The sequence below is a fragment of the Barbus barbus genome (genome assembly GCF_936440315.1).
Source record: "Barbus barbus genome assembly, chromosome: 32".
In the NCBI taxonomy this organism is placed as follows: domain Eukaryota; kingdom Metazoa; phylum Chordata; class Actinopteri; order Cypriniformes; family Cyprinidae; genus Barbus; species Barbus barbus.
In genome coordinates, this window is record NC_136760.1 from 106,268 (window position 1) to 125,000 (window position 18,733).

The 18,733-nt window shown below is 39.1% G+C and overlaps 1 protein-coding gene across 1 annotated transcript in view; it reads right to left on the reverse strand.

The window, feature by feature from the left end:
* tanc2b (tetratricopeptide repeat, ankyrin repeat and coiled-coil containing 2b) overlaps positions 1–18,733 on the reverse strand; it is a gene marked incomplete at its 5' end in the record, with an annotated part of 96,144 nt that overhangs the window by 40,594 nt on the left and 36,817 nt on the right. Inside the window, 2 exons of the mRNA XM_079388583.1 lie at positions 2,705–2,818; positions 18,314–18,556. Of these exons, the coding sequence (XP_079244709.1) occupies positions 2,705–2,818; positions 18,314–18,556 (357 nt within the window). The remainder of the gene's footprint in view (positions 1–2,704; positions 2,819–18,313; positions 18,557–18,733) is intronic.

Sequence of the window (18,733 nt, forward strand, 5' to 3'; positions counted from 1 at the left end):
CAGTCTTCAGTGTCACATGATCTTCAGAAATCATTCAATATACTGATTTACTGCTTGAGAAACATTTCTGAATATTAGCAATGAGTAATGAGTGATAAAAGAAACATCACAGTGATTCTAGCATTTGATTTCATCGCTACAGTGTTAGTAAGGATTATAATATACACACACAGCTAACAAGACTCTGGATTATTGGCCGGTTCTTGAAGTCGAGCGACTGGTTGAGTGATCAGTCATGACAGTAAATGGCTCAGATGAAGTGCTGCTAATCCAGTTAAGAGGTGAAGTAAGCCGTCGCTCACATATAGACGGCTAATCATGATGACTAGTACTGTGAATGTTGAACTGAGAGGAATGACGCACAGTAAATTGCTGCACTTATGCTACTTTACAGGAACGTTATGAGTTAAGCTCTACAGACTACATCACTGGCAGAGAAAATCATTTCAATCATCCCTCAGCTTTTCTTAAATATTTGCAGTTAAAATAGGCCACTGTTTGTTTGTTTTTATGTTTCTTTGTGTAAAAAAAAAAATAGACATATTTTTTCTTCTGTGTCCATTCAAACGTTTGAGGTAATTATTTATTTATTAATTTTTTCACACTTTTATTCAGCAAGATTATTAAATTGATCAAAAGTGACACTAAACACATTTATAATGTTACAAGAGATTTATATTTCAAATAAATGCTGTTATTTTGATTCACCAAAGAATCCTGAAAAAAGAAAGAAAGTTTTCAGCATTAATAATAATAAGAATTAGAAGTCACTGAAGCCTGGAGTAATGATGCAGAAAGTTCAGCTTTGATCACAGCAATCAATTAGCAATACCAGTCAATATTGACCTTGTGGGGACATTTTTTAGGTCCCCATGAGGAAACAAGGTTATAAATCATACAGAATAAAGTTTTTTGAAAATCTAAAAATGCAGAAAGTTTCCTGTGTGGGGCAGGTTTAGGTGTAAAGCAAAAGAAAATACAGTTTGTACAGTATGTCAAAAACACTCCTGTTGAGTTTAACTTCAAATGTTAGTGGCTGTCAGTACGAGGGCTCCTCGAGGCGCTAGTTAATAATAAGCCATATCATATTATGAGAGTCACCTTCGCGTTTTCTCTCCTGAGCATGAACCTGATGCAGTGAGAGCTATTTTAATTATTCACCAGGTGAGAGCAGCTCAGCAGACCAGCAGGAGCAACACAGCCCAACGTCACTGACCGAGAGTGTGTGTGTGAGCGTGTGTGTGAGCGTGTCTGAGTGTGTGTGAGAGTGTGTGTGTGTGTGTGTGTGTGTGTGTGTGTGTGGGGAAATTTGAGGTCACTCCAAGGCCCTGGTCTCCTAATGATCTGCTGCAGATGAAGGATGAGTGTGAGAGTATGAGCCCAGCAGAGGAGGCCTGTGTGAAACCTCAGCAAAGCACCAGTATTATTTCACCATCACTGAGATACTCTCATAGGCTTTTATTTATTGATTAGTTTTTATTTATTTTTATTTAATTTTCCTTTTTTAGTCTCTATTTATTAGTTTTATTTTAGCTATTTATTTTAGTACATCAAGTCATCAATTTTATATATATATATATATATATATATATACATATTTGTTCTTTATTCAACAAATATTTAAAATGTGTTTATTTTGTATGGTTTTAGTTTACCTGTTAAATAAGTCAAACAGGTCAGATAGTTACTAATCAAGTGAATGTGTTTGTGTACACAATAACTAGGGTTTATATATTTAACATCAATAAATCCCAGTTGTTTCAGTCTCATACATTTGAACTCAATTTATTTTTTCCACAGCTAGCCATATTTTAGCCATAACTGAGTAAATGTTATTCCCACAGTTAACAGATTTATGTTGATTCTGAGGATTTTGAATACATGCAGTTATTTAAATAATTAAATAATGAATAATAAATGTAAATATTTGATGTAAATAATTAATAATAATTTTACTTTTTTTGTTTTGCAGAAATCTACCCGTTTTATTTATTTTGGACAAAAAATATGTATTACATAGTTTTTTTGTTTTTATGTTAAAACTAAAATTTCCAAATGGACTGAAATTCAAAAATACGTAATTCAAAATCATAAATCTTAAATTTAAGCCTAAATATTATTTGGAGTGCCAAACAGGGCTATTTTAGTTCACTTAAACTAAAACCATAAAAAAATCTTAAAAATAAATTAAATTCTAAAGATCATGGAATAGTTTATTATTAATTATTTGCATCTATTTGATTTAATTAAAATAATCATATTTTCAAAATGCATTTATTCGGAATCCTTGGAATCAGCATAAATCTGTTAACTGTGAACAATTTTGTGAATAAACTATGAACATGGTAAAATACGACAAATAGTTTTGGAACAAGTAATATTCAGTTAGTTAAAATGTATCAGACTGAAACAACTGAGATTGACTTTATTACTATTACAGAAATCTGACCGGTTTCATACTTGTGCGACTGACAAATACACATCACATCAAGTTTATTAGATTATGTTAAATGTGTGTAATCCAAATGGATGTAAATTTTATATGCAATTCAAAAACATAAATCTTAAATGTAGGTCTAAATGTGTTTGGGAGTGACACGGAAACCCCGGGACAGAGAGCAGATGAGGATGCAGTGCTCTGTGAGAGAACACAGTGATAAACGCTGATCTACGGACGCTTTCTGAGCACGTCTATCACGCTCACCTCGCAGGTCCTGGCCGGCCGTGTTCTGTCGCGTCATTCTCAGCGAGGAGCGCAGCGGAGCGTGTCTCTGATCATCCAGATACACCAGGTCCTCCAGATGAGCCGAGCTGGTGGCTGATGAGACAGAAACATGAGCTCATCTGATCAATCAATCCATCTCATCAACACTTGACAATAAACGTGCAACACACTACACTATCATACATTTATTTATTTAACACACATACTTATTTACATTTCAAATCTGCACATATCATACCTGTGCATACTAAATTGTCTATTTTGTATATTTGTACATTTGTCTTGTCTTGTCGCTGTCATTCTGTGGCACTGTAGTGGCTTCTGTCACTAAAACAGATTTCTCGTAAGTGTAAACATACCTGGCCAATAAAGCTCTTTCTGATTCTGATTCTGATTCTGATCAGACCTAAGACAAGCATTAGTGTTACTACTACCCTTTAACCCATAAAGAGATATCAGAAAATTTATTTATTGCTATTTTCCATCTTATTGGGACTCAAACAATACAATTTCATGATTTTATTTTTTCAAAACATGACTGTTATTTTTTATTTTAACGTTTGTGTTCCCAGGATACGTCTCCACTTTGGGGGAATAAACCAGCAAGTAACTTTGCAACTTCATGTCAACTATCAGTCATTAGAGTATTAGTAGACTGTCTGCTTAATATCTTCTAACACTTTAGTTTGATGGGTCCACAACATACAACATACTGAGTATCAGAATATTTGCAAGTATATGTCAGCTTATTCTACTAAACCTAAACCTAACCCTGACAGTCTACTCTGAGAGTTGCAAATTAATGAGAATTGGTTGACATGTAGTTGCTTATAGTTAGGGTTAGGGTTTGTCACATGAAACGCATATCATAATCTGACAAAAGGCCAGATATACAGCACACAGTGACAGGCTGGAGATGATCACAGTCGCCCGAAGAAGTCTGATTAAATCCTTCAGACGCTTTAGCCTCTAAACTCTCTGGGAAGAGTGACTCCATTGAGTCCTGGCATGAGCGTGTGTGTAAGCAAGACTCCTCTGGTGTTAACCCAGCATGTGTGAGGCTGTGGAGGTCCAGGTCTGCTCTGACTGGACTGAATGTGTGATCATGAAGAGATCTTCTGTATATGGGATGAGCGCAGCAGCTGGGAATTCTGGGAGGGGCTGGACTGGAGTTGAAAGATGGGACGGGATTTGTGTGAGAAGGAGCCATTATTAAAACAATTAGATTAACAATCTCACAATTTGGATTTTTATTCTCATAATTCTGAGGTTTTATGTAGTTACAGCGGGTAAAATAAGTATTGAACACGTCACTATGTTTCTCAGTAAATATATTTCTAAAGGTGCTGTTGATTTGAAATTTTCACCAGATGTCGGTAACAACCCAAGCTATCCATACATACAAACAAAACAAAACAAATACTTACAGAAATGAAGTTATGTGTAATAAAATGGAATGACACAGAGAAAAGGTACTGAACTACTGAAATGCATTTAATTCTTTGTGCAAAAGCGTTTGTTGGTAATGAGAGCTTGAAGACGCCTCCTGCAGGAGAAACTAGTGGCACGCATTGCTCAGCTCTGATCTTGTCTTCAAATCTTGAAGGTCCTGTGAGTCTCTTCTATGAACTCTGACCTTTACTTCTTATTTTCTATTGAATTCTAGTCCAAGTGATTGTCTGGCCGTTCTAGCAGCTTTATTCTCTTTCTCTGAAATCAGTTGAGAGTGTCCTTGGCTGTGTTTGGGATCATCTTCATCATCCTGGTACTGTAGGTGTTGGGACTGAAGCAGCTAATATTAATTTCCACTGACGAGGGGCAGGATTGCTTTCTAATTACTGATAGATTTCCATACCTTTTTCCTGCTCCCTTTCTTCATGTGTTCAGTACTTTTTCTCTGTGTCATTCCATTTTATTACACATAACTTCATTTCTGAACTTATTTGTTTTGCTTTCTTTGTATGTATGGATTACTTGGTGTCAGTCATCTGTCGTGTGTGTCATGTGTTCCTGCCTCTTGTGCCCTTATTTGGTTTGTTTCCTGTCCTTGTCTGATGTAATCAGTTTATTCGTGTCTAGCCGTGTCCGTTAATTTACCTGCGTATTTATAGTCCTGTCTGTGTAGTGCCATTTCGTCTGGTCTACTCATTACTCCCCGGGGTTCCTGTCTGTGTCTGCCTTGCCTTGTCCTGCCATGTCTTGCCGTTATGTTGTCAGTAAAGTATATTATTTGAGTTACATCCTCGTTTCCTGTGTCCTCCCTGCTGTGTGCACCGTGACACTTGGGTTGTTACCGACATCTGGTGAAAATTTCAAATCAACAGCACCTTAAGAAAAATATTTACTGAGAAAATGGTGACGTGTTCAACACTAATTTTACCCGCTGTATAAACTCAATTACAAGTTAACATCTCGCAGTTCTGAGACTTTATATCTTTCAATTTTAGACCCCAAAAAACAAACTCAGAACTGTGAGATATAAACTCGAGAAAGTCAGAAACGTGAGCTAAAAACCGGAAATTAACTTTAGTTTTTTTTTATTCCTTAATTGAAACAAGAAAACAGAATTGCAAGGTGTAAAAAAAAAAGTCAGAATTATTCGCTTATATTTACCAGTTCTGAAACAAGTCAGAATTGTGAGATAAAAAGTCAGAATTACCTTTTTTACTTTTTTATTCCGAGGACGCAATGGGTTTAATGGGTAGCTCTACAGAACATGCTTGTACAAATAAATAAAACAATAAAACAAGACTGTTACGTATCAAATATGAAGTTTTGACATGAAAACCAATGGTGATTGATGCTATTAATATCCAACCTGCGCCATAAGCCAAATTATCAAGTAATACGAACCAATTTATGGTGCATTTAAAGCACATAATTATTATGATTCATATATAAATGTAGTATTATGGTTGTTGTCATTATCAGTCATATTTTCATTATATAATGGTGAAATAATCATGACAGGCCTAGTTTCTACTGGTGCTCAAACCCATCTGAGAGCACAAGTGTAATTTTCTGAGAGAGACTTTTGTGGGTTTTGGAGAGGCAGTTTGTGTTATTTTCAGCTCGATGGTTATTTTTGACAGGGATAACATATTCCACAGAGCTCAAGGAGTCTTCTCAGAATGGCTTTGTGTGAGTGGACGTCTCACTGTAAGTGCATCACATGAAATAGCAAGGGTTCTCTGCAAAGAAATAAAGTAATGACTTTGAAATTGATTTTGGGTGTGCTTGTGTGTATATGACAAGACAGCCTTGTTCTGAGATAATACGTTTAAAATTGAGTTTGAGTGTGTGAAGACATGTGTGTGTATGTATGTGTGTGTGTGTGTGTGTGGAGCCACAGCTGCATCTTATTCCATGAAACCACAGGTGAACGAATCTGAGGCTCTGCTCGCAGTGAGACGGGAAAACAAGCAATTATAGCAGCTTTCCAATAGAATTAAAGATGCTCTGTTCTCACGAGGAGCTTCCAGTTCATTAAAATCGAGCTGAGTCAGGCTGAGCTGCCCTTACTGGACCAGTCTTGTTATGCAATATGGGAAATATAAATGTAATAGAAACGATTCCAGCCAAGCAACACAGCCTGACTGCTCGGTGCGAGATAAAGGGATAATTCACACAAAAATGAAGGTTTTGTCATCATTTAATCACCCTCATGTTATTCTCAACCCAAATGACTTTATTTCTTCCATGGAACACAAAAGAAAATGTCAGGCAGAATGCCCTGTCTGCTCATTTCTATCTGCTGAAAGTAAATGTGGACAAGGATGGTCAAGCTCACAAAACAAATTCAAAACCGAGGTTATTATTACAAAAATTTTGTTAACTGAAATAAATTTGAAATAAAAGATAAATATTAGATGAAGAAGTAATAAATAAAAAAAATTATAAAAAATCTATAAAAAGTATAATGATAAATAAATAAAATAAAAATAAAGAAAAAGCAATAAACTAATAAATAAATTAATAAACAGAAATGTTGTCTTGGCAACTTACTGAAATAAGTTTAATTTGAAGCACTAAAATTACCAACTGGAAAAAAACTGAACAAAAATGACTGATTAAATAAAAATAAATTAAATGTAAACAACAATATTTAAGAAGAACAAAAACAAATAAAAGTGACAAAAACACCATACAAAATTAAAATTTGTTTTTACTAAAATTGAAATGAAAACTGAAAATATTAATTATATATTATTAAATCATTCTATATAATTTTATATTATTAAAATATATATATTAAAAGCATATTTAAAATTTGTATAAAAAGCTGTAATAGTGCATAAATAAATAATATTTAATATTAATATTGATTTGCTGCTCAAGAAACATTTCTGATTATTATCAATGTTGAAAATAGTCATGCTGCCTAATATTTTTCTGGATCTTTCCCAGAAGTCTCCAGTATTTATTTTTAAATACATTTTTTGTAACATTTAAGCTTTCCTGTAGCTCAAATAGTAGAGCATGGCGCTAGCAACGCCAAGGTCATGGGTTCGATTCCCAGGGAAAACAAGAGCTGATAAAATGTAAAAACTGTAACTTGAATGCAATGTAAGTCGCTTTGGATAAAAGCGTCTGCTAAATGCATAAATGTAAATGTATTTAGGCTACTGTCATATGATACGTTTAAAGCATCCTTGCTGAATAAAAATATTACATTCTTTAAAAATGAGTCTGCTAGCTCTCATATGTCGTGGTAGAGCCCGGCAGCCCCAGTCCCCATTCACTTTCACTGTGTGGAAAAGAGCAGCCTAGACATTCTGCCAAACATCTTCTTTTGTGTTCCACGACCGAATGAATGAATGTAAACAATGCAGGCATTTTTGTTATTTTTACGTGACCTATCCCTTTAAGCTCAGGTTTTCTTGTGTTACGTCACACCTCTCTTCTAGAAACCTCTAATTAGGACATTCACATGTCTTCAGTATCTCCCACAACACAATACCTCTACAACCTTACATAATGTATAATCTGCACTCCTCTGATTCCATTCACACCTCCTCATCTCCCGGTTTCTCCGCCGGTCTCTGTATGGATGAGGATCTGAGGGTTTGAGATGCTTTGATCTCCTCCAGCTGGAGCTCAGCCAATCAGAAGCCAGCGTTCTCTCTGCCTTCATCTCTCTCGCTCCACTTCTCATGCTCAATCCTTTACCTGCCAGTATTCTCACACTGTTTTCTGTCATCCCCCTTTCCTCTCTTTTATTCATGCCTCGTTACATCATTCGGGTTGATAGTGAGTATTTCTCACTCTCTTTTTCACTGAGATCATCATTTACCTCAGTACATTATTTATATCGCTGCCCTTTCATCTTTCTTTTTCAGACTTTCATTTTTTCCTCCTTCACATCTCTCGTTCGGACGAGATTTGTTTTCTAAGCGATGTTTGAGTTGCAGTGATTAAGTGATGACTACGTGCACTGATACAAATGATCTCTGTACACTGCAAAAATGATACTCGTACTTAGTATTTTTGTCTTGTTTTTCTGTACAAATATCTTATAAAGATGCATTTACTTCAGAAGCAAAATAACTTGAAGGAACAGTTCATCCACAAATGAAAAATTGCCAAAAACTGACTCATCCGAGATGTAGATGAGTTTGTTTCTTCATCAGGTTTGTAGAAATGTGTCTCTGCATCAGTGTCTCAGCAATGGATGCTCTGCAGTGAATGGGTGCCGTCAGAATGAGAGTCCAAACAGCTGATAAAAACATCACAATAATCCACACCACTCCAGTCCATCAGTTAACATCTGGAGAAGACAAAAGCTGAAACACATCCAGCATTAAGATGTTTTTAACTAAAATACCATAGAGTCCATAATCCATAATAACTCTTCCTCCAGTGAAGAAGTTGTCTCCTGTTGTCTCTCACATCAAAATCCAGCCACATATTTGTTTAGAGCTGTTTTGGACTGTTTTAAACGCTGCTTGATCTGTGCAGATTTCTCTCCTGATTCAGACCAGAACACTTTTTCACTGAAGGAAGCGTTATTATGAATTATGGACTCACATTAGAGTTAAAAACGTCTTAATGCTGGATTAGTTTCAGCTTTTGTCTTCTCCAGATGTTAACTAATGGACTGGAGTGGTGTGGATTATTGTGATGTTTTTATCAGCTGTTTGGACTCTCCTTCTGACGGCACCCATTCACTGCAGAGGATCAACTCTTTATATAATACATTTTGAAAAATGTCTCACTAAGTTTATGCTTAAAACAAGACAAAATCCCTGGCAGTGGAGTAAGAAAAATGTACATGTTTCCTCTTTGAATAAAGTTTATGTTTGCCATCCCAATGACAGATTATTTTTATTGTTCACGATACATTTTTTGGTAAACAAGACTTAATTTCTGCAAATCAAGACAAAAATACTTAGGAAAAACATTTTTGCAGTTTTTATATATCTAATGGATTTTGGGAAAGTCATATGATCACAAAAGCATTTTGAGAAGTCTTATTAATGACTTTGTTCATGTTATGCTCGATGGGATCCCAGTATCCAGCAAAAAATAGGTCTAAATGCAATGGAAATTCAGCAAAGGTGAAAATAATATATTGCAATTGCAATTTTTCCAAACCTGGAATTTTTACCCTGCTCATCTGACAAAAACACATGTTCGATTCAGACCAGATTAAAATTACAAAGCGGTTTTTACCAAACCTCCTCAAGAAAACTAGTTCCATTCAAACAGGCTTTAATCGCTGGTTTCTCTTACTAACGGGGTCCGATGGGACTCTGCAAACATGCATTAGTATTAATAATACTTCAGCTTGCTCCGGTACTGTTCGGTTACGTTAAGCCCTGAGTCACTGCAGATATATCCAGACGGCCACCGTGGAGATCTGCCTCATTGTGATTCTGACTGACTGATGTAAAAGACACGTTACGATACATGTTTAATGAGTACATCTGCTCCCACGATCCTGCACTGAATAAACAATCATTGCTGTCTGCGACCGAGACAAACTAATGCACTCAATGCATTCTGATATGATTCATTCACCCTCGAGTCACTACAAACCCACGTGACTTTCTGTCTTCAGGGGAGTAAAATGGGCACATTTTGGAAGAATATACTGGCTGCTCTTTTCCATATAGTCAATGGTGACTGGAGCTATCTTGATTAAAAACATGAACTCATCATAAAAAATCATTCATCAGACTCAGGCGCTATATTCAAAGCCTTATGAAGCCATATGATAACTTTGGGAGACAAACAGACTGACAATGTCAATGTCAAATACTGTCAAATAGTGGTTGTACTATGGTTTATTCTCAATAACCCGTAGCATTCAGTGTTGACACATCATTTTTGAGGTGCATATGATTTTGTAGTGCATTTTCGGAGGGGATGAATATTTATGACTGTGAATAATCACTTCCCGTATGCTGTTTAGAAGTTTTTCAATATACCACCAAGTCATATTGACCGTCTTTATTATAATTTTTAAAGTGAATTTTGGTCATTTTGGAGCTTGACGACTCCAGTTTCCATTGACATTTTTATTATATGAAATGAACGGCCAGAAAGTTCTTCAGAAACTCAGCTTTTGTGCTACACAGATCAGTGCAGGTCATTTGGGATTTAACTTTAACAGCAGATATTCCAGTATAACAAAAGAAAAAAAAAAGATTGTTAGATCATTTAAATCAACAGCATATTTTACAGACTGTTCTAAACACATTATGACATATGGGCTACTAAAGTAAGTCATCAACAAAAACAATAGACTATACGAATGAGTAATATATACCACAGTAATACATTTTAATTAAATGGTTGAAATGCAACCTATGAAGCTGTTTTTATATTAATAAACTGTGAATAAGTCATACGCCTTGCAATATCTTGATATATGCTGCCAAAGTCATATTGACCACGCTTAAGCTATTTTAAAGTGATTTTTGTCATTTAACTTGTTTATTTAAGTTATTATATGAAAATAATTGACAGGATGATTATAAATAAATGTTAAGAAAACACATTATGTTTTTTTTATTTAAATGTCAAAAAAACAACAGCAAAGAAAATATATATTCATGTATTAATAATGAATACCAAAACTACAATAAACAAACACAGAACAAGAACACAGAACAAAGTCTTATGGGTGTAACAAAGGTCCTGACGATGAGTAAATAATGACAGAATTGTCATTTGTGTGTTAACTTAATTCTGTAGCTATTCATCACAGAAAAACTCCTCTTTAGACGACACAGTATATTTTCCAGGCCGACCTGCACAGCTTGCCACAGTGAGGTTTACAAGACGATTAATGCCGCTGTCAGGTATGTATGGTTTTTCAGAGCAACTGCATCACTCCTGATCACAAGCGTGAATACCAGCCGTTTTCTCCATTAAGAAATAATCTTTTATATCACTTGCCCTTTCGAGAGCCACTTTCTTTTGAGATAACCATAACTCATTGCTCTCTCTCTCTCTCTCTCTCTCTAAAAACGCTTCTTCTCATAAATACAACAATTCAAGATTCAAGATTCAAGATTTTTTTATTTGTCACAAACACAATTATACAGAGTATAACCAGCAGTGAAATGTAGGTCAGGTCCGCTCCAAGGACAGTGCAATTATAGAATACAAATATTAATAAAAAGAAAAGTAGAAAAAAATAAAATAATAAAATAAAATAAAAGATAAAAAATATAAATATAAATATAAATGTGCAGGTCAGTATGTTGTTGACTTAAATAGTAATAAAGAGGAATGTGCAAAAAAATGTGCAAAAAAGTTGTACAGGGTATTTAAATAGCAGCAATATGAGGTAGAGAAAAATTATGAATAGCTTATTGATATAGTGATATTTACATGGAGTCAAGTGATGTTATGACACAGAGTTAGAGTTTAGGAGCCTGATGGTCTGGGGGAAGAAGCTCCTCCTAAGTCTCTCAGTTTTTGCCATCAGGCTACGGAAGCGCTTACCAGATGGAAGCAAAGTGAATAGATGGTTACCAGGGTGATTAGAGTCCTTGATGATTTTGACAGCTCTATTTTTGCCGCGTTTGAGGTAGATGTCCTGCAGAGAGGGGAGAGCAGACCCTGAGATGCGCTCAGCTAAGCGCACAACTCTCTGTAGTGCTTCGCAGTCCTGATTGGAGCTGTTTCCATACCACACTGAGATGCACTGAGTCAATACACTTTCTATGGTCCCTGAATAGAAAGTTTTCAGGATTGCTGGTGAGACCCCGAATTTCCTCAGCTGTCGCAGGTGGTACAGTCTTTGCCTAGCTTTCTTAACCTGTGTTTGGATGTGTGTAGTCCAAGTCAGGTTCTCGGAGATGTTTACACCGAGGTACTTGAAGCTACTCACCCTCTCCACCCGGGTCCCACTGATCATAAGAGGAGTGTAGGGCTGCTGCTGTCTCTTCCTGAAGTCCATGATCAGCTCTTTAGTTTTGCTCACATTCAGAGAGAGACAGTTGTCCTGGCACCATGATGTGAGTCTCTCTACCTCATCCAAGTATGCGGTCTCATCGTTGTTGGAGATGAGGCCCAGAACCACAGTATCATCAGCGAATTTGATAATAGATGTGGAGCTGTGAGAGGACACCCAGTCATGCGTGTAGAGAGAGTAGAGCAGGGGGCTCAGGACACAGCCCTGTGGGGCTCCTACGTTCAGGGTGATGGAGTTTGAGGTGAACTGGCCAATTTTCACCACTTGAGGCCTGCCGGTGAGGAACTCTTGAATCCAGTCACAGAGTGAGGAGTTTAGGCTGAGGTCTGTGAGTTTAGAAGCCAGCTTGATGGGGACTATAGTGTTGAAAGCTGAGCTATAGTCAATGAATAGCAGCCTTACATAATTCCCATTGTTGCTGTTCAAGTGTGTGAGGGAAGAGTGGAGGACGTGAGAGATGGCATCATCAGTGGATCTATTTGGGCGATAGGCAAACTGAAGAGGGTCCAAAGTTTCAGGGATGGAGGAACAGATGTGGCTCTTTACAAGTCTCTCAAAAACCTTCATGACTATAGATGTGAGGGCAACTGGGCGATAGTCATTCAGGCAAGAGGGTTTATTGTTCTTTGGCACAGGGATAATGATGGATTTTTTAGCAAGGGACTCATTAAATATGGAAGTGAACAAACCAGCGAGCTGATCGGCGCAGGACCTCAGAACACGGCCGGTTATCCCATCAGGTCCGGCTGCTTTCCTGATGTTCACTTTCTTTAGCGCCCTCCGAACCTCATCCTCCAACACGGTGATTACATGATTATCGCTGCTCTGCCTGCTGCTTCCTGACATGCTGGACGGCAGAGACGTGCCGCCACCGCCGTTGCAATCGAAGCGGCCGTAGAAGATGTTTAACTCGTCGGCCAGCAACGGATTGCTCTCACCTCTGCGGAGGATTTGTTTCCGAAGGCACAGATGGTCCTCAGTCCCTGCCACATCCGTCGAGAGTCATTGAGCTGGAAATGAGACTCAATTCTCTCTCTGTATCTGTGTTTAGCGGCTCTTACTGCACGTCAGAGAGCATAGCACGATGCTTTGTACTCGCTCATATTCCCGGTCAGAAGAGCCTCATTGTAAGCGGCAGTGTGTGTGTTAACCGCAGCATGGATTGTTCTGTCCACCCACGGTTTCTGGTTGGAGAATGTCCTTATAGTTATTGTTTCTGTAGCTTGCTCGGTTAGCGTGTTTACAAAGCTTAATGCTACATCCGTGAGCTCCCTGACGTCAGAAGAACTCGCCCAGAACATGTTCCAGTCGACGTCATCAAGAGCCGCCTGCAGCATAGCCTCTGAGTGGAGGGCCAGCGCGTCACAACTCTCTGCACTGGGGGATCCAGAACGAGCCTTTGTTTATATTCCAGTGTGAGGAAAAATGGTCCGATTTGCCAAAAGCCGGTAGTGAACGGGCTTTGTAGGCATTCTTGAACTGAGTGTAGCAATGATCCAGTGTATTCGGTCCTCTAGTTGGACAGGATACATGTTGATAAAAGTTCGGCATGACCTGCCTGAGGTTGGCTTTGTTAAAGTCTCCCGCGATGATAAAGGCAGCGTCAGGATGTTTGTTAGTGTAGCTGCTGAGTACATCGTGAAGTTTAGACAAAGCCAAGCCGGTGTCTGCCTGTGGTGGAATGTACACACCAGTAACAATGATCGATAAAAACTCCCAGGGCAGATAAAATGGGAGGCAAGTAATGGAAAGATGTTCCAGATGAGGCGAGCAGGAACGCAACAGAATGGAGATAGTCCTGGGATCACACCATTTCTTGTTGATCATGAAACACACTCCTCCACCCCTGGATTTACCGGCCTCTGCTGTTCTGTCCATCCATTTGCGAGCAGAATGCTCAGAAGAGGAGGACTGTGAGCCCTTTTCCTGAGTCTCGAATCCCAGCGCGTTTCCCGCGGTGTTTCTTGATCCTTCACCTCGGGGGGTTGTTGTTTATCTCTGCGTTCCGAAGAATCTCAAGAAGCCACGCTGGATTCGTGGCTAAAGTGTCCTGGAACAGGTTAGTGTAGCGGTTTCCAATGTCCAAAAGTGTTTCTATGTTATAGGTGATCAGTGCCGACGTGAAATGTGTAAAAAGAGAAAGTAACAGTAAGTAAAAAAGTAAATTGAAGCAAAATCTAAGCGGAGCGGCCTGTACGGCGTCCGAACACAGCGGCGCCATTTTGTCAATGCTGATTTCTTGGACAATAACACAGTCAGCCAGCAATGAAGAGGCACTGCGTTATATAAGATACATATCAACATCATCAGACAGATTTAGCTTTTACTTCAGGGAGCGAGTGCTATTCCACAAGGCTCATTATTACTGCCACTATTAGATGCCTCTTATCGCATATAAACGCAGAGCTGAGACACGCGGTTTGTGACCTGTCTGATTCAGTTTGATGGCTCTGAGGCTGCAGATGGATGAGAGAGATTGTTCTGACCCGACTGAACACAGGAGAGTGCATTAACCTGGACACCAGGGTCAGCCATCAATCACAACCCAATCAAGAACACCTGTCACACTCCTTCTGATCTTAAGATGAATATGAGCTATCTGACTTAAAATAGATGACATTTACAGAAACATTTCATTTTTCAGTAGAAATTACCCATGAACATGTGACCATATGACATAACCTATTTAAAAAATAAATAAATAAATAAATATATATATATATAAACTTATACTGAAAAATGAAATGTTTTATTGCTTATTATTAACATTAATAACCAATTATACATAAATGTTTGAAATGCAACCTTAATAATGAATATAATAAACAATAAAAAAATAAATGTTTATTTATAATGCATTATGTATAAATATTTATTATTAAGATATTAAGGTAGATAGATAGATAGATAGATAGATAGATAGATAGATAGATAGATAGATAGATAGATAGATAGATAGATAGATAGATAGATTCATAAAGTTACTAATAGAAATTGAATGAACTTTGATCAATTGTATATATATAAATATATAATAATAATAATAATAATTATTATTATTATTGTATATATTGCATTACATTTAATAATGCAATATATACAATTCTATCCGTGAACTCCCGCGTTCTATCTGCCGTGGGAGTTCACGGTCATTGTTATTGTCGCGGTTTACATTCTCCCATGTGCAAACGCTAAAGACGCGATTTACCAAAGTTCTACCAACATGTGAACTTTGCAACAAGGGGAAACAACACACTGGACTTTGTTTATACAACAGAGAAAAATGCATACAAAACTGAACCCCGCCCCCACCTCGGGTACTCGGACCACATCACTGTTATGCTAATCCCAGCATATAGACCACTTCACAAACTCGCCAAACCGGTTCAAAAGCAGATCACAGTATGGCCAGACAATGCCACATCAGCACTACAGGACTGCTTTCAGTGCACAGACTGGAACATGTTTAAAGAGGCAGCCACTTACAACAACCACACAGACCTGCAGGAGTACACTGAAACTGTGACTGCTTACATCAAAAAGTGCATAGATGATGTGACAGTCACCAAGACCATTACCACATGTGCCAACCAGAAGCCATGGATGACAGCAGAGGGCTGCTAAAGATCAGAAACGAAGCATTCAGATCAGGAGACAAAGCAGCCCTCCAAACAGCAAGTGCCGATCTGTCTCATGGGATCAAGAAGGCAAAACAACAATATGCTAAAAAAATTAACAACATCTTCACAGACAGTAAAGTCCCTGTCCCTGTGGCAAGCCATTCAGACCATCACTGACTACAAGCCCCCACCACAGGCCAGTGATTATGACACATCCTTACCAGATGCACTCAACCACTTGTACTCACGATTTGAGATACAGAACGACACACCTGCACAGAAACTACTCACATCTCCAAACGACCAGGTACTCTGTCTCTCTCCAGCCGACGTAAGGAAGACCCAGTCCCAGATTAACCCACGAAAGGCTGCGGACGAACATACCTGGACGTGTACTGAGAGACTGTGCTGCACAGCTGATGGATGTCCTAACAGACATCTTCAACACCTCGCTGAGCCAGGCAGTCGTCCCCACGTGTCTCAAATCCACCTCCATAATTCCAGTACCAAAGAAGTCACCCGTGTCCTGTCTGAATGACTATCGTCCCATAGCACTGACCCCAATCATGATGAAGTGCTTTGAGAGGTTAGTCATGCATCACATCAAGTCCAGTCTCCCAAACACACTGGACCCATTCCAGTTTGCATACCGTCCAAACCATTCCACGGACGATGCAATATCCACCACTCTCCACCTAGCTCTTACTCACCTGGAACAGAAAGACTCTTATGTAAGAATGCTGTTCATCGACTTCAGCTCAGCATTCAACACTATAATCCTACAACAGCTCATCCACAAACTAAACTTGCTGGGCCTTAACACCCCCCTCTGTAATTGGATCCTGGACTTTTTAACTCCAAGACCTCAGTCAGTCCGTGTCGGTTGCAACTCCTCCAGCACTACCACACTGAGCACAGGTGCCCTACAAGGCTGTGTGCTCAGCCCGCTGCTCTTCATGCTGCTGACAACACAACTGTGGTAGGCCTCATCAGCAACAACGATGAAACGCTCTACAGAGAGGAAGTGGCACAGCTGGCGAAATGGTGTAGTACTAACAACCTGTCCCTCAATGTGAGTAAGACAAAACTCACTCACTCACTCACTTCACTCACTCACTTAAAAAGAGGTTGTAATGGACTTCAGGAGAAACTCTGTTGACCACCCCCCACTGACCATCGACGGCTCAACCGTGGAGAGAGTCGGCAGCACTAAATTCCTGGGGGTGCACATCTCAGAGGATCTCACCTGGACCACCAGCGTCACGTCACTCAACAAGAAGGGACAACAGCGCCTCCACTTTCTCCGCCGGCTGAAAAGGGCAAGTCTCCCGCCACCCATCCTCACCACTTTCTACAGGGGCACCATTGAGAGTGTGCTGACCACCTGCATCACTGTCTGGTATGGGAACTGCAGTGCTGCTGACCGCAAGACCCTACAACGGACAGTGAACACTGCAGCAAAGATCATCGGTGCCCCTCTCCCCTCCATCCTGGACATTTTCCTTGCACGATGCTCCAGCAAGGCCACCAGCATCGCGAAAGACCCCACCCACCCCTCCCACCACCTCTTCCAGCTCCTACCATCAGGCAGAAGGTACCGGAGTATCAAAGCTCGCTCTGTCAGATTGCTCAACAGCTTTTTTCCCCAGGCTGTGAGAGCTCTTAACTCCAATCTCCCTGTCCCCCTCTGACCCCCCACTCACCCAACTCATTAATACAGTTGAAAACTTTTCCAAAGTGCGATTCTGGGTGTGCTACACACAGGTGAGTGGGCTATACAAACCACCTGTAGTAACGCACTCATCCCACTATATGCACACTAGACACTTTCTATAAACACTCCCTGCTACAAAGACTCAATAAAAAATGTTTACTTGAGCATTGCACTACAAATCTTTTTGCACTATGCGCTGCTTCCCACAAAATCTCTCTTTAATCTGCACAACAATTTAATGTACGAAATATATATACAATTTTAATTTTTATTTCTATCTTTTTGCACAATTTCATGTACAGTATATATGTAAAGTTCTTGTATAGTCTCACTTTGCGTATGTCTAGGCAACTAGGTATAGTAGTTATACTATTTATAGTATATGTATAGTCAGATGCTTTTTTTTTCTCTTATACTTGCATTGTTGTATGTTTATCTTATGTTTAACTAGTATGTAGCACTGTGGTCCTGCGAGACACGACATTTCGTTCCACTATATGTCCACACATGTAGCAGAATGACAATAAAGCTCAACTTGAACTTGTAAGACAATTGACAGCTGACTATAGAATTTACTTTCATTGTAATTCAAATTCCAATTCAGCATTCTGTGGTTTGTGGTCAATTCAATTCAAATTCCAAAAGTCATGAAGTGTAACAGAGCCGATTCTCATATTCTGAACGTCGCCCAACCCTTTCAGTAATCAACATGACGTCCAAACATCTTGTGTTGTGAGTTTGGGCTTTTCCGCAGGAAGCTGTTCCCCGTGCAGCAACAGGAAATCACATGACCACTGATAAAGAGAAGGAGGCGGGTTTTCACTCACCTGCCACTGAGTTGGGGCGGGGCATGAGGTAGAGGGGGGCGGGGTGAGAGGAGCAGTGGGCGGAGCCGGGCTCGGGGATCTTGTTGAGGCTGAAGGTGGAGGCAGTCATGTTCTCATCCACGCGGTACAGACTGGAGTCCAGAGTAGATCTGTGCGAGTGCCAGAGCTTCAGGCTGCTGCCTCGAGAGCCGTCCCCGTGCTTCCCGCTCCGGTCCATCGGCTCCGAGTAACTGGTCAGGGTGGCTGGGAAAAGAGACAAGCTGTCACACCAAGACCACTGTTGGGGAGTAACTAGTTACGTGTAACTAAATTACGTCATTTAATTACACAATAAGGTAACACTTTATTTTAAAGTGTCTTTGTTACACAGGTTACATGTATTTACTATTATAATAACAATTAATTATGGATAATTGCATG